Source organism: Rhipicephalus microplus, chromosome 9, assembly GCF_043290135.1.
Source record: "Rhipicephalus microplus isolate Deutch F79 chromosome 9, USDA_Rmic, whole genome shotgun sequence".
NCBI classification, from domain to species: domain Eukaryota; kingdom Metazoa; phylum Arthropoda; class Arachnida; order Ixodida; family Ixodidae; genus Rhipicephalus; species Rhipicephalus microplus.
The window spans coordinates 3,068,242-3,084,745 of record NC_134708.1 but is presented as its reverse complement, the minus strand read 5'-3'; the positions used below and the strand labels follow the sequence as shown (position 1 = coordinate 3,084,745).

Below are 16,504 nucleotides of genomic sequence, written 5' to 3'. Positions count from 1 at the left end.
TGTGCCCCCGTGGTCTTTTAATTATTATTTGTGAGTACCTCCTTCCTGTTCTCTTTTGTGATTACCGTGCACACGGTAGCTACCGCTTTTCCTTTTTTGGCCTCCTTTCTCTCTTTATATCTCTTTAGCATATTAATAACACAATTTTCTGATCATGCACTCCAACTTCGTAGTCCATTTCACTTTTCTGGGGGGTTACTGTGAATGTCCCTTCCCATTGCATCAGCATTTTATTGTTCCCTGTGGGCAGAAGCGCCAGTACCTTATCCCCAGTGTTTAACACCCTACGCACTGCTCTGTGGTCATAGTACTCTTTCTCTTTCTATTTAGCTTGTTTTATTTTTCTGGTGTGCTATATTGCAGGTTTTTTCTATCCTATTCTTCAGATCTAGCACATATGTGCATGTGCTCTTTTCCTCTACTTTGTGGAGATAGGTTTGCACTAGGCTTACCTACTAAGCGCAACTGTGTAGGGATGCGACGTCCTCCACTGCCGCTGCGTGCGACGCCGGTGCGGCCGGGTTCATCGTTTTCTCTGACACGGCACAGAAACCACGCACGAGGCAAGAAAACAAAAACAACTGGTTTATTAACCCAAGATGCAGCACAGTGCGACACTGACGGGCTTGCAGGCCGCATAGAGAACTCTGCAAGACCGAGCAAGTAGGCTTGCCTAGGGCGCGACGACTCCCGCACAAGGGCCAAAGTCGAACGCACGAACGAGAAGCCGCCTGCTTAGCAGCGCGTCAACTCCTCGTGGAGGCCTGAGAGCATCCGCCGCGACGAGCGAATCGTCGGGCGCAACATAGCTCGTAGAAGAGAAGGATGTCACGCGCGACCCAAAGGGAAATGGCGCTGCGTTGTGACGTAGGCCCGCGCAGCGAGCCTGGACATGCCAGCGCGGGTCGGAGCTGACGCTTGACTTGCGCAGACCAAGAGGCGCCCTGGCAGCCAACTTGGCGGGTGCCGGTGCTTATGCGCGCCCGGGCTACGCTGCCGGCACGCGCGCGGCAGCTGGGGAACGAGGCACCAGGTAGGAGAGCGTTCTCGATTCGCAAAACTCACAGCTCTTCCTTGGACCACAACTCTTTGAGAACTATTACAGGGCCTTTAGCCAATCTCCCATATAACATTTCAAATGGAGAGAAACCTAGGCTAGCCTGTGGTACCTCACGATATGCGAACAACAGCGCTGGCCCAGTCTATAGTCTATCCCAGTCTTTGGGCCTTTCCTTATACGTCCTTCTTAGAATCGCTTTTAGTGTTCCATTGAAGAGTTTTACTAGACCGTTGGCCATCGGTTGGTATGGGGTGGTTAACTTACTCTCAATGCACATGAATCGGTGAACTTTTTTCATGATCTCTGAGGCAAAATTCAAACCTATATCACTAAGGGCTTCCTTCGAGATGCTATACCTGGAGAGCAGTGCCAGCAGAGCCTCTGCCACCTGAATGGTGTCTATATTTTTTAAGACCCCTGCATCTAGGTATGTAGTAGCTACGTCCACCAGGGTCAGTATATACCTGTGTCCTTTACTTGACAGTGGGTTGATTGGCCCCACAATGTCAATAGCCACCCTATTGAATGATGGCTCTACAATTGGCATCTTGCCCAGAGGGACTCTACAAACTCTCCCCGTAGTAAGCATTTTTTGGTATACGTCACAGGAATTGACATATCTTTTTACATCCCTCTGTACCTCTTCTCGAAAAATTCTGTGATCCTCTCCAACATATTTTTATGCCCTAATGTTCTGCCATTACACTGTAATGTGCCAGCTTCAAAACTGTACTCTTTGACTCCTCAGGCACCAACAGCTGCTGTACTTCACTCCCCCAACTGAACACACAATTGCGATATACCAGTCCATTCTGTTTGACATATTGTGCTACTGTTTCACTTTGCTTGCTTTGCATGGTCTCTCCTAACTTCTGCTCACACTCTTTAATCGATGGGTCTTTTTCTTGCAATCCTTTAAATTTATCCACCGTTATATCTAATCCATTAACGTATGCGACCTGCAGAGGTTTCATAACCTTATTTAACTTGTTTACGGCCCTGGTTTGTATTACGGCAGCTATTTCAGCGCGTCTGCCCACTTCTTCTGCAGTTTCCGAGTCTTTTCACTAATTTGAGCTTTTCCCAGCCCCTTTCCATGATGGATTAGGGTCATCTGCCTTTTTAACACCTAGTACATTTCCCACGTTCAGGTCATAAATGGTATCCTCAACGCACTTAGCTGTCAGCAGACCGGTGTAGATGCCTCTATTTTCGCTTCGAGAAGATATCTGATCGTTCTATTCACAAAAGCCACAGGCGTTACTTGTCCGGTCATATTCTCCAGTGACATGAGGCTTTTCCTTGCTAACACTGTACCTGCACCTGTGTCCCGTAGCACTGTAGCCTTATGACCCTGTACTTCGCCTTCTACTACTGGCATGTCTGGTTCATTTTGTCTCTCCTCTCTGAACCTCATTACATCGGTGGTCTTTTCCCCAGATATGTTCCTGCACTCCTCGGCTCTACGTCCCTGTTTCTGGCATAGTGCGCAAGTCACAGGCTTTTCACCGTAACTGTTCTTTGTACGACAGTTGACAGCAATATGTCCCTGTCCCTGCCAGTTGCACAAGAAACATCGTTGTTGAGACCTTGTTTTGCTTATCGGGACCTGACCTCTAGTCTCTCCTTCCGTTGTCGTGGTATTGTCACCATTCCCCTTTCCAAGATTTTTTAGCCCTTGGGCTTCCAGAAACTGGTCAGCGTGTCTTGCCATTTTCTCTACTATGCCCACCTTTCTGTCCCTCAAAAGTATTGCCAGCTTACTGCTGCAATGGTTTAGGAACTGCTCACTAATTATTCTGTCGCGCATGCCTTCCTACGTCTTTGCTGTGTTCGACACCTCCATCCATTGATTGAAATACTTAGCAATGTAGCAAACAAACTGTTTGCCGATCTCAGAGATTTCGGGCCTACACGTCCAGAACTTTTCCCAAAATCCTTCTGCTGTCAGTCGGAATCGTTGCAATCAAGTTTTCTTTACCAGTTCACAGTTCATAGATTCTTTGGCTGGCACGCAGCCAAACTTGCTTAATGCCTACCCCACAAGACAAAAACTCAAGGCATTGGCCCACTCGTTCTTCGCCTAGCCCTGTCTGATCGCAATCCTTTCAAACGGATGCAAATAACCATCGAGGTCATCCCTTCACTCATCGAAAGGTGCCATCAGCTTGGGAGGGCAGACAGGCTTTTGCCTGGGAGCAGGCGATTGATTGACAAGTGGGGTTCAACATCTCAAAACTACCACATGATTATGAGACGTTGTAGTTGAGGGCTCCGGAAATTTCGACAACATAGGGTTCTTTAACGTGCAGCCGTATCTGAGCACATGAGCCTACATCATTTTTGCCTTAATCGAAAATGCAGTTACCACAGCCGGGATTCGATCCCGCGACCTGTGGGTCAACATCCGAGTACCTTAGCCTCTAAACCACCGCCGCGGGGATAATCAGGTGGGAGCAGGCGAGCCAGGCAACTCCATCAAGTTAGCGCTAACGTCACTCGCGTCAACCCACACTACCATATTCACCTGTGCTAACTGCAGCTTTAACTCCAAAATCTCTTTTTCGCGCTCTTGCTGTTCGAGCATGCATTGATGCACTCTTTGCTGTTTTAGTGAATTCTTGAGAAACATAGTTGTCTCCTCTTTGCTCATGCCTACATCTTTGGCCACGGCCGTTACTTCTCATAATCCATCCTTGCAACTCCCAACGATATCATGACTGGGCCGAAAAGATGTAAAAAAAAATTGTGGCACAGGCTCGACAATAAATGTCACAATTTTTTTCTCGTGAGCATTTGTGAAGGATGGAATTGAGAGAGACGAGAGATGGGCATGTCAAACAAGCGCACTTTATCACACAAAGAAACAAGCTAAAAAAACGAAAGCAATACCAAACACTCGCAGATGCACACAAACTTACTCCAATAACATCACAAGCAATTGATTGATATGTGGGGTTTAACGTCCCAAAACCACTATATGATTATGAGAGACGCCGTAGTGGAGGGCTCAGGAAATTTCGATCACCTGGAGTTCTTTAACGTGCACCCGAACACATCACAAGCAAGACTGACTGTAAACTAGTCTAAATTCGTTACTAGCCCTAGCCGTTACTACTCAGCCAATATGGTATCTCAACAATCTAACGTTTTGACAGTTGGCATCGACTCTTCTCTTTTGCCATGTTTACGGTTCGTCAACTGCGTTGTTGACGTCGGGTCATGCTGAACGAGCAGCTCGTCTTCATTGCCGGTGCCCCGGTCTTCGTTGTTTCTTCAGACTCACTAGGCTTCGCTCCTCCTGGACTCCCTTGCTGATGGGTCTACTCTGCCAACTGGTGCGAGCTGCTACCTTCCTGGCAGGAACTGCTGGGCAAGGGTATGGCAAATGCAGGCGGCCTTACTCGGGACATCTGAGGTCGACGGCCACTTGCCGGGCCTCTCACGCCAACATCCTTCTGAACCGGGCGGCTAAGCTGCTCCGGTCAATGTAGCAACACTGGTTTCCCACGTCTTCGCAGTTCAGAGACCCACAAGCACAGTGCCAGCTCATCCTCTGCGATTTTCCATCATTGCTCGGGTCTCATGTCACGAGCCCCTGTGTCAAATCTTGTTCGTTGACGTGGTGCATATCCGCCTTATCAGAATCACGAGCCCCCCCACCCCCCTGCCTTCATTTGATTGATTGATTGATATGTGGGGTTTAACGTCCCAAAACCACTATATGATTATGAGAGACGCCGTAGTGGAGGGCTCAGGAAATTTCGATCACCTGGAGTTCTTTAACGTGCACCCGAACACATCACAAGCAAGACTGACTGTAAACTAGTCTAAATTCGTTACTAGCCCTAGCCGTTACTACTCAGCCAATATGGTATCTCAACAATCTAACGTTTTGACAGTTGGCATCGACTCTTCTCTTTTGCCATGTTTACGGTTCGTCAACTGCGTTGTTGACGTCGGGTCATGCTGAACGAGCAGCTCGTCTTCATTGCCGGTGCCCCGGTCTTCGTTGTTTCTTCAGACTCACTAGGCTTCGCTCCTCCTGGACTCCCTTGCTGATGGGTCTACTCTGCCAACTGGTGCGAGCTGCTACCTTCCTGGCAGGAACTGCTGGGCAAGGGTATGGCAAATGCAGGCGGCCTTACTCGGGACATCTGAGGTCGACGGCCACTTGCCGGGCCTCTCACGCCAACATCCTTCTGAACCGGGCGGCTAAGCTGCTCCGGTCAATGTAGCAACACTGGTTTCCCACGTCTTCGCAGTTCAGAGACCCACAAGCACAGTGCCAGCTCATCCTCTGTGATTTTCCATCATTGCTCGGGTCTCATGTCACGAGCCTCTGTGTCAAATCTTGTTCGTTGACGTGGTGCATATCCGCCTTATCAGAATCACGAGCCCCCCCACCCCCCTGCCTTCATTTGATTGATTGATTGATATGTGGGGTTTAACGTCCCAAAACCACCATATGCTTATGAGAGACGTCGTAGGGGAGGGCTCCGGAAATTTCCACCACCTGGGGTTCTTTAACGTGAGCCCAAATCTGAGCACACAGGCCTACAACATGGCTAAGGTACTCGGCTGCTGACTCGCAGGTCGTGGGATCAAATCCCGGCTGTGGCGGCTGCATTTTCGATGGAGGCGGAAATGTTGTAGGCCCGTGTACTCAGATTTGGGTGCACGTTAAAGAACCCCAGGTGGTCAAAATTTCCGGAGCCCTCCACTACGGCGTCTCTCATAATCAAATAGTGGTTTTGGGACGTTAAACCCAACAAATCAATCAAATCAGGCCTACAACATTTCCGCATCCATCGAAAATGCATGGAAATGCAGCCGCCGCAGCCGGGATTTGAACCCGTGACCTGCGGGTCAGCAGCCGAGCACTTTAGCCACTAGACCAACGCGGCGCCCCCCCCCCCCCCCCCCTCCAGCGCCTGGCACGTGCTTCGCAGGTTGTTACGCATGACACCTGGCAACGCTTCTTCATCATGGTAAAAAAACGCAGCCGATTTGATCCGCAGCAACGTGCATTAGTTTGGCATTAGTATGGAAATCCCATTTGCGCCAACATACACCAATATTTTGATAGAAAGTTTGGATTCAAAACTGTTGAAATCATCTCCACTAAAGCCGTCTACCTATCTTCGCTACATAGACAACATACAGAAAGAATCCTTCACGTTTTCTCAGCCGGAATGCTTGATAACTTTTTTTTTGCACACTTGAAGATAGATGTTCATAGTTTTTATATGTTGAAAGTGTATGAAAAAATATAATTCGAATCTTTTTCATGTTATCTGTTACACGATAGTAAAAGTAATTCAGCTACAAACGCTGGATAAAAGTGGTTTCTACATACGTGATGGTGCACTACAAGTAACTTTATTGAAGAGGCTGCAAAAGTATACATCATTAGAAGTGGCATTCAAATTTCACAATAGTTCGTACTAAGCAGAACGATTTATGTGTATGTATGTGTGTGTGTGTGTGTGTGTATGTATGTATGTATGTATGTATGTATGTATGTATGTATGTATGTATGTATGTATGTATGTATGTATGTATGTATGTATGCCTGGCTCATACCCCATGTTTATTCCGAAGCACTTCTTCCTCATCCACATCTAACCATTCCAGTCTTCTGTCACAGGATTCCCCCTCCACCCGAAAGAATGCAGGCGTTACACATGAAGCATGATGAACATGCAGTCTTACAGTAAAAAAAAAAATGTGGAAAGGGGCTGTAGTTCTATATCACAACAATTTTCCATAAACGCGCACAGACTTCACAGGAGAGGGCAGCAATCCGGGCTCTGGAGGGCGAGGCTGGCTGTTGTGCTTTGGACAACATAAGCATGCTTTGAGCGTGGAATCAGATGGAATTACAGCCAGCATTCTTGCAATGAATCAACGTGATGTAATGGCCGTGGAGCATCGGCTGAATGATTTGCGCAGGCGTCGTGCTCTTTGTCTTGATTAGAACACTTGCGGCGCCACCCGTTTGTGTGTTTGTTGACTGAGGCTGGCGCGGTGGTTTCTGCATCCTTGCAGAATACAGGGTGTGGCTTGGCGCCTTTCTCGTCGTTGTATGTCGTGTTGCCCGAGTCTTGATTTCGATTAGAGAAAGCTTACTTGACGTCCCTTGGGAAAATATCCTGGATTCAATGCTTTCTTTGTTTCGAGCGAGACATCTTGATTATTTCGTCGGTTTGGTTGACCCGTTTGTAAACATCTTTCTATATATAAACCGTGCGTGTTCTTCCGAAGATAATTCCATTCGTCGTCGTCCTTGTTGGTGTAGCCCTTAGAGACTCTGTTCTTCATGGGCTTACTTTTGCTGGCACTGATGGTGTTGCTGTGGAAAGAGCCGAGGTGGCAGCCCTTTTTGACTATGGCAGCACTGATTTTCTGGGCCACTTGATGTGGTGTCCAGTAGGCAGATGGTAGTCTGTGGATTGTTATGCTGCATTTCTGGTAATGAAGGTTGTGCGCTAGAATTGAATGCGAGATCTTCGGAGGCTCTTGCGACGCCGTTCCTAATGGATGCTTCTGGCTCTTGGCAACGTGTGAGCTTTGATGCTTCAGAGCCTCCTGTGCTGTTAAGACTCCCAGGTGGCTGGACGCTGGGCGGCCACGCCTCGAGAGCCGTGGTTTGGTCAAATTTTACTTGGCAATGTCTGTCTGTCTCCGCATCTAAGGAACTGTGTAGTTCTCACATGTGAATCTGGACGGAAGACCCAGCGCTTGGCTGTGTATCTTCCGAATTCCGCGGCTCCATCTCGATTGTAGTGACCATGAGAGATGCGAAGTGAGCGTTGTGAGCAACTGAAAAGCCAAGCGACAGAAAACCACGTGATGGGCTAAGTGTATGAGGCGGGAAGTACAGTGCATCGGATGGTTCGGTAACATGAGTCCTATGGTGAAGTAATGATGTAAAAGTCGATTTTCGTGCCATAGAAAAACACGGTGGAAGATTAACTCTTCTTGGAAACAGATCTTTATGTCTTTCAGTGAGGACGTTTGGATTGGTCTTGTCGGAATGGTGATAGCTGACTCAATTTGGGTGTTTTAGTGCTTGAAGACTGCTGGTGGTTTTGACAACTGAGATCGATTGCCTTCAGATCGCGAGTTGTAAGTAAATCTTCATCGTAATCTTTAAATTACATGATCATTTCCTTCTTTGATTTTTTTTGTCATAATTCGTCGTTTTGAAATATGTGGGAGAGGTAAAATTTGAATGCCTCACCAGTGATGTAGTCAGTGAAGTTTGTGACCATCTCTAGTTCCGACCAGGATGCAGCGGCAGCGTGGAGCTCGAATAGGCTGAACCAGTCCTGTACGGGTCCGTTGTCCACTGATCCGGTGTACTTCGGGATGTCAAGGTCAGCTGATGGTTCCGTCATGGTGCTGGTCGCTGTGTACTGCTAGGAGATGATTCGGTAGTAAATGTATGGTTAGGGCGTCTTGTGGGGAACAGTGTCGATGATGAGTGACTGATGAAGGGGCTGGCAAGTCTTCATCCTGTCGACTCATGTTACGCTTTGATGACTGGCAGACTTGGCCTGGCTCATTTGCTTGCTTGCTTGCTTGATCTTTTCTTTTGTGGCTCTCACCCACTAAGGTGGATTGGCCAAGAAGCCAATGTTAATGCAAGTCAGTACCTTAAGGTTTTCCAGTCTAGGGGAATAGGATTACTTTGTTCTGACTGTGAAATTAATTTGGCAAATATGTAAAAAAAAAATGGGGGGGAAAGAATATGAAGCGTCGCCATGTGTGCTCTCAATCTCTGCTTTGAGCAACGTCCGTGATGAACAGCGCCGAGATCCCGTCTTGCGTGACATTATTGAGAAAGTGAACTCTCCAACGCCCCATCCGTCTACTTGACTGTACTTAAAGAAGGCACCTTGTACCACTACAATATCAACACAAATGGGCGCGAACTGCTCCTTGTGGAGCCTTCCCACGTACGTGCGAGTGTTATCACCCAGCTCCATGACGCCCCCACCTCCGGTCACCTTGGTCTCTATCGGACTTACGACCGTGTTCAGTGTCGATTTTACTGGCCCAGGCTTTATTGCTCCGTGCACCGCTACGTTGTCGCATGCGACCAGTGCCGACATCGAAAAAACCCCCTATGAGTCCTGCTGGACTCCTCCAGCCACTTGATTTTCCTATTGACCCCTTCTTTCATGTTGGTCTTGACCTCCTAGGCCCTTTCCCTCAGTCTACTTCTGGAAAAAAATGGATAGCTGTTGTTACGGATCATATAACCCGGTATGCCATCACGCAGGTTTTGCCAACCAGCTGTGCCACAGGTGTTGCCGATTTCCTTCTGTACGAAGTCATCCTCCATCATGGTGCTCCATGCCAACTCCTCACAGATCGTGGACGCTATTTTTCTCTCCCTAGTTACTGACGACCTGCTTTGCTCTTGCGAAACCAAACATAAATTTACGACGGCCTACCATCCACAAACTAATGGGCTTACCGAAAGGTTCAACCGGACTTTAACCGACATGCTCTCCATGTACGTCTCCTCTGACCACCTAGACTGGGACGTTGCATTGTCATTTGTCACATTTGCATACAATTCCTCACGCCCTGATACCGCTGAGTTTTCACCATTCTATCTCTTATTTGGCCGCGACCCAACTCTACCTTTCGACGCCATCTTTCCGACACCTGTCGATTCGTCGACTGAATACGTCCGTGACATTATCACCAGAGCTCACAAAGCACAAGAAGTCACTCGAAAGCGCCTCTTAGCATCGCAAGAGCAACAGAAGCAACGTTATGACGCACATCATCGCGACGTCTCCTTTGCCCCGGGTTCCCTTGTGTTGTTGTGGACACCGACTCGTCATGTTGGTCTCTCAGAGACGCTGCTTTCCCGGTACTCAAAACCCTACCGCGTCTTGCACCAGGTCACGGACGTTACCTACGAGATAGCCCCGCTGAAGTCGTCATCTCCTTCCGCTCCATTGTCTACAGACATTGTTCATGTCTCCCGACTTAAGCTCTACCACTCCGCAACACCATAGAAAGCACCGAGACAGTGCTTCTGCTACCGGGGGTCATGTTATAAGACTACATCATGCTGAAGAATAATAACAGACAGCGAGAAAGACGACGTGATTCTGGGATGTGGGGCACGCTCTCGCTTGCCATCTCGGTTTGGGCTTGGCATCGTGCAAATATGTCTTAGCTCTAACCTCGTTTCTCTGTGTACCCTCCCGTAACAATATGACAAACCCGGATATAGCAAAGTATCGTTTATAACAAATTAAATGAAGAATAGCTTTACAATACATACAGTGTTAGGGAATACACCTTTATAACAAACTGTTGGTTATAAAGCACTTATTTTTGTGTAAGGTGCAACTTTGTTATAATAAAGTATGAGTGTATAGGTAGCATGCTTTAAACTACAAGCAACTGTGTGCGTGAAATGTTTTCCAACTTGCTGTGCACCTAGTACATGGGTCTTAAGAGAATATGTGCAGTGACATGTGTGCCTTTTGTAATGAGTGGCCGGCTTTAAACCACAAAGTCATTATAATAATCCTATGTAATGATGCTTGATGGCAATGTATGCTTGTACCTCACATTATTACTGCAATATTACATGCATTGTCAAAACTGTACAGCACGCGTGTGTTTGTAAAGAGTGAAAGTTATTTTCACTGTATTTTTAAGCGGACAAGTGGTTGTATCATATAACACCTGCTTGTCACGTTGAGCCCGAAAATTTTTATTATTTATTTTATCTGCATGTTTAGGAATTTTTCAGTCACAGACCAGATGATGGTTTCACAACCAATGCCAGAATTTCTGTGAAATGGGCTCTTAAACGCTGTCACGTCAAAAGTACTCCAGGGCCCCCTTGCTGCGGCAGCATAGATGTGAAGGAAGTAAAGTGGCCAGCAGTGGCCCGGCGACCTCCTTAGAGCCTGAGGGATTCTCACCTTGAGACATATGGCATCACACAGTGCCTGTCCAAACTCGCCATCCTGGAAGCAGTAGTAGTTGGTGAGCGCTTCTAGGTGGTCGTACAGCCGTAACTCGGTCAACAGGTAGGACACGGTCACCCGGTTCAGCAGCCTCATCCTAGGCACAGACATGATCACATGTAGAGGACAACATAGGCCTCTGCAGACAAGCATGTTGACGGTAGCAGATGCCATAAGACTACACGAATGTTCACGTGATCCCGAGAAACTCCGACAGTGTCTGCAGTGCTCAAGTGAAAAATCAAGCCAAGTTTTTAGGTTACACACTAACAATGAGTCAATAAAAATACAGCTTAGATCATAATTAAAATCAATTTTAAGTGTATGGAACACAATTGATAGAAAAACGAAGTACCTCATAACTGAAACGTCAACATAGTTGTAACCACGGTGGTAGGAACAAGGTGGCCAACAAGTATTCTTTGCCCACACATTGCCTAAAAGCTCTCAAGTTGCACTTTGCACAAAGTGGCAACAAAGGTACTTTAGGCCGATTTATCCCCACTTCGATACACTTGAATGTACGTAGCCAGTGTGTGTCATGAGCACTCGAACTAAACTTTTACACCCAGGGAAAAATATTTTACCAGAGAGGTCTGACATAACACTGAAAAGTTACGGCCCCTGACAACAAGCTTTTCGCATCTATTTGCAGCTGCAGTGTGATGTGTTCTTTATTCTATATTTGTTTTTCTATTTTCCTGGATTCAGACTGGTTCTGTAAAGGTGACTAATGCATCATCTCCCAGTGAAATGGTACTTACTATTTTCATGATAACAGCTGGCATTACGAGTGAATGCACGCACGCACACATGGTGCATGTGCTCTTGTTGTGGGCGTGCTATCACTCCCTGTAAAGTCGTTTGCTCTTCGTGGTGAGTACGTGTGTCGCAAATAGGCCGTATTTAGGTTTTAGTGACCCGGCAATCGCACGGGATCATGATCATCATCATTATTATGGTTAGCGCCAGCAGCTACACAGAGAATATTCAGGGAGTCTCTTTGGTATGTGACGGCTCACGTGGATGGCGATCTCCTGACGGGCGTCCACGGGATGCGGCAAACCATGGGTCGTGTTCCATGGGTCTTTCGTGGTGAGTTGAACATCGTCGACGCCACTTTTGAGTTACCTTGTGTTTCTTGTAACGTTGATTGAGTGTATTTGAATGTTGTATAAGGTTATTTCAGCGTGTCACTAGCGACGTTTTCTATTAGGCTAGCGATATCATTATTTGTAAAAGTAATTGAACAAATGTACCCCATGTTTTGGTTTGCTTGACCATTTCCGCTGCCTCCTTTCATTTAGAAAGTGTGCCTCACATCGAGACTTCATATTGTGATGCAGAGTTAATGCGACTTTTATTAGGCCACAAAAGCACATTAAAGCGACCACGCCTTAGGCACTGATCACAGTCAAGCTGAGTTCTCACAACCAATGAATGCAATGAACGCCCATGATGATGAACATGCATGAAGAACGTGTGTCAATAAACATCCATGCTATTATTGTTAGCAAAAGAATTGGTGGTCCAGAAATCGCTCAACCATGCATGTAACTGATTATTGGAAAGCAAAGTTTATTTATGTGCTTTTCGCAGCACCTTGAAGATCAGCTTTAACGTGTGCAATCTGTATGATTTCACACACAACAATTTACTTTTCTGCACTCAAGTACACTATTTTAGTGCATGTATTTATTATTACACTGCAGCCTTGAAAGGGCATTCACTTTCTACTATAGATTAATTGTATTGTAAGTTCATTGCCATGCCTTTTTGCTTATATTTTTAGTATTTTTTATCAGTTTTTGGAAAACTGTAAAATTAAAACTGTGCAGCAGCTAGTGAAATTCAGATTATAAAGCAACTACATCCACAAGCCCAATGCTTCGCACAGTGACACGAAAAGCAAGTTTTATTTACTCTGTATACTCAATGACAGGAGTTCTTACGCTTTGAAATAATAAACAAAGAAATACTTTGTGACTGGTGCTACTTTTTAGTCTTGTTGAGATTACTTGCATCAATTAAAAAAAATTAACCTCCGCAGAGCCTGGTACATTTATTTTTATGAGCAAAGCTCGCAGGCAACCAGTACACACAACTGACAACACAAACAATGTTTTAAAGCCAGAAAAAATAGCTACAGTAGCTGGCTTTTACAGCAACGCAAAAGCTTGCGATGCACATCTTTCTGCCGACTAATCTGTCAAGCTCCTACCAACGGCCGTGAACAAATCGAGGATAGATCGAACGACACAATTGATGTGTTCGTTTGGCCACTTCTTCAATTCTTGCCTCACAAGTTTGCTTAGGCTCCTTGCACATGCTGCAGTTGTGAACACAGTGCTCTCATGAACGAATTGTTGCGCACAGCTGGTGTCATTGATTTGCCTGGCCCCAGCTGTGGTCGCAGAAGAACTTGTCTGATCCTGCCTCTGAAACTGCAGCTAGGTGCCCCAAAAACATCACCAAATAATTAACTGTCACACGCTCAAGCAAACAAGGTTTCAAGTCATGATAAGTAGGTCCAAAGCAATCTGCACAATGCTGTGAGCGGCGCTTATTTCATGCCCACTTTTCTCTAGGAAAGATAAAGCCTTTCTCTGACTTATACATCATCAAGTGGCCAATGACAGGACCTCTGACTTGACGGGTTCTCCATTAAGAAACGGTTGGTCGCTCAATAATGTGGAGTGCTATCTCTTGAGCGAGTTGGAAATTCATTGCTTAATACAGTATTTGTGAAAGGCGGATTTCCATTAAAAAACTAGTTGCTAGACTGACTGAAAAAAAAAAGTGTTTACTGTGCGCTGCCCAAGGAGAGAGAGAGCATCCCCAGGACGAAGGTGACTTGGTATCAATTCTTACGGCCCGAGATCGCGCGGTGCTATCTATTGTCATGTGCCATCACAAGAGCATGGGAGGATAAAAGAGAGCAGCAAAAATGCCCGCACAATGGATGCAGGCGTGACTCAGATCCCCACAGGTCCAATACAAAAAAGATATTTTGTAGCTTTATTCCAACTGTGAAGAGGAACCTTTTCAGTTGACTTGAAGCTCTTCATCTGCATACAGTCATTGCCAGCCATTCTTCTTCTGGAACCAGCATAACTGCACAGTCCAGTGTTGTGGACTTGAATGGATCGTATGGCTGTGCTGGGACACGGTGTGGGAAAAAAAGGAAGCCAACAGTTTTGTTGACAATGGTTGCCGATGGACTGCAAGGAGATACTTTTGAGTCTGCGATTTTATCCACAAGAAATATGAGGACCCATGCACCTTTTTTCTTGACAGAAGTGCAGCCAATCTAGCAGCGAGGACAAGCCTCAGAAGGAGACACAGAATCCTTTTTCAGAGGGATATTGACCCCGCACAGCCAGTGTGAACCATTCCCCTACCCGGCTCACACTACAGAAGGGCACTCATAAAAAACCAACGTTACTATAACAGATTCAGTTTTCAAACTCGCTTGTACTGCTCGGAACCACCACTGCACTTGCTAGGTGCTGGCTTTGGGCGCACCTGACTCCCTGCTGTAGTTTGTGCTTTCTGGCAGTGCGTCATAATGCTACTGTCCTTTTGCAGCTATTGTGCTACCGTTTGGTATTATTGTCTGATCGTGTGTCGTCTATTAATTCGGGTGTAACTGCGGTGACACTCATGTGTGAACCATGTCAACTTGTCGCATGCCTTGTGCACTACCAGAAGCAGTTTGGACGAACATTTTTTCGAGGCTCCGTTTGTGATGAGAGTACGCTCAACGGCGAACAAATCAATTCTATGTGCAGACAAGGGACTAACAGCTAAGTCGAGAGTGTTCACTTGCATTAACAAGACAATAAAAACGTTCCTTGTGAAGATTAATGTTCACGTCATCGACAGGAAATTACTCAGAATCATATGAGGTACACTTTTGTTGGTGTAAAATCTATGCCTAGGGGCACTAAGCATGTAAATAAATAAGAAGAAGCATTGTCCTGAACTATTATGAAAGGCCTGTCTGGGTGTTTTCTGGCTCAGATAAGATGTGCTGAACATTTCTAGAAGCTAGTACGACGCGAATCATTACATTTTATTTGACCACGCGGACGCGCGTATAATTAAAGTTTTCACCCGAGCAGCGAGACAAGTGTGTGTCGGCAAATGCGTCAAGAAAGCGCGCTACATTGCTGCAGAAAGGCGGCTGTCAACAAGTGGCATGCATAGCTGTATAACTTTTTGTGTGATAAGACAAGGTCACCTTTGTTGTGCTTATCTTGGCGTTCAAGTACTGTGGTTTTTATAAGCCGAAGCAAGACCATTGCCTTAATTTATGAATCTATTTTTATTAGCAAGTTCTTGTCTAAAAGCTCTCGTGCATGCCCTTTGTAGTGGGCTCAAACATGGCATGCGCACCCTACTTAAGCGTCCAGTCCATTATGCCCAAAGTCGTCCTCTTCCGTTCCCGTACGAATGCTAATCTGGGTGCAGGCAGGTACGCTCAATATACATGGCACAACGGCAGTGCCAGTTTGCGTTTCCACCCATAAGTGGCAGCTTTGAGAGCACTAGTTTTTCCAATTTTGACATCCTATCCAGCATTTTCACACCGCGACTACATGTTTCATTCACAAAAACTGTGTGTAAGAACTCGTACAAATTCAATAATTACAAGCTTGAGTCCGTAAAACGGCGATTCCAATCAGCACCTTTGATTTGAGACAATTATTTTACTAGAAATATATGTTTGAAATATATGTTCCTGTTTCTTTTCTTTTTTGTCAAAGTGTTGTTACCACTCCCCCTCTGTAATGCCTCTGGCCCTAAGGGGTATAATGAAATGAAATGAAATGAAATGAAATGAAATGAAAAGTATGGCCCATATTAGAGCACGCCTTGATAGCCTGGGACCCGTAAACAAATCCTGTCTGACATACTCAAACACAGAACCATGCCACCTAATTTCTCCGTGGTAATTATGACTTTCTACATCTGGTGTTAGTACACTTAAAGAGCCAGTCAACGGGCTCAGATTTTTTTTTTACACCCTCCAAACAAGCTCAACAATCCGTAGGGAAGACCGCAGCAATCACTTTTTCAAAATATTACAGTGCATCGCACAGAACCTCCATTTTGAAAAACGATTCCCGTGCTCCTTTCCTACGCCTGACCATTCTTTCTTTCATGCGCAGTGACGTAAAGTAGGCAGTTGGCAACTTGATGCAGCACACAGCTCATCAATTAATCTAAAACAGGTGTCAACAAACAGTAGTGAAGTAAACGTCAGTTCCTGTTCTTCCCACAGCTACAAAACTGCCACTTTTTTTTTTGGCCTCGCACTTGTTGCGCGTACATTCCTTGCTCAAAAACAGCTCAGCTGTACAGGGGCGTATCCAGGGGGTGGCACTATAGGCCCGTGCCCCCCCACCTCCCAGAAAAAATTTCTGACTAA

The 16,504-nt window shown here is 46.1% G+C and overlaps 1 protein-coding gene across 9 annotated transcripts in view; it reads right to left on the bottom strand.

Moving 5' to 3' along the window:
• Positions 1-16,504, bottom strand: part of Grip163 (gamma-tubulin complex component 6) — a 212,119-nt gene that overhangs the window by 113,210 nt on the left and 82,405 nt on the right. For 5 of the 9 annotated variants that reach the window (XM_075872979.1, XM_075872981.1, XM_075872980.1 and 2 more), the window contains one exon: positions 11,026-11,167. In XM_075872979.1, the coding sequence (XP_075729094.1) occupies positions 11,026-11,167 (142 nt within the window). Of the gene's footprint in view, positions 1-11,025; positions 11,168-14,111; positions 14,230-16,504 lie in introns of those variants that run through there. The other 4 variants (XR_012885949.1, XM_075872982.1, XM_075872984.1 and 1 more) reach the window with 3 other exon arrangements.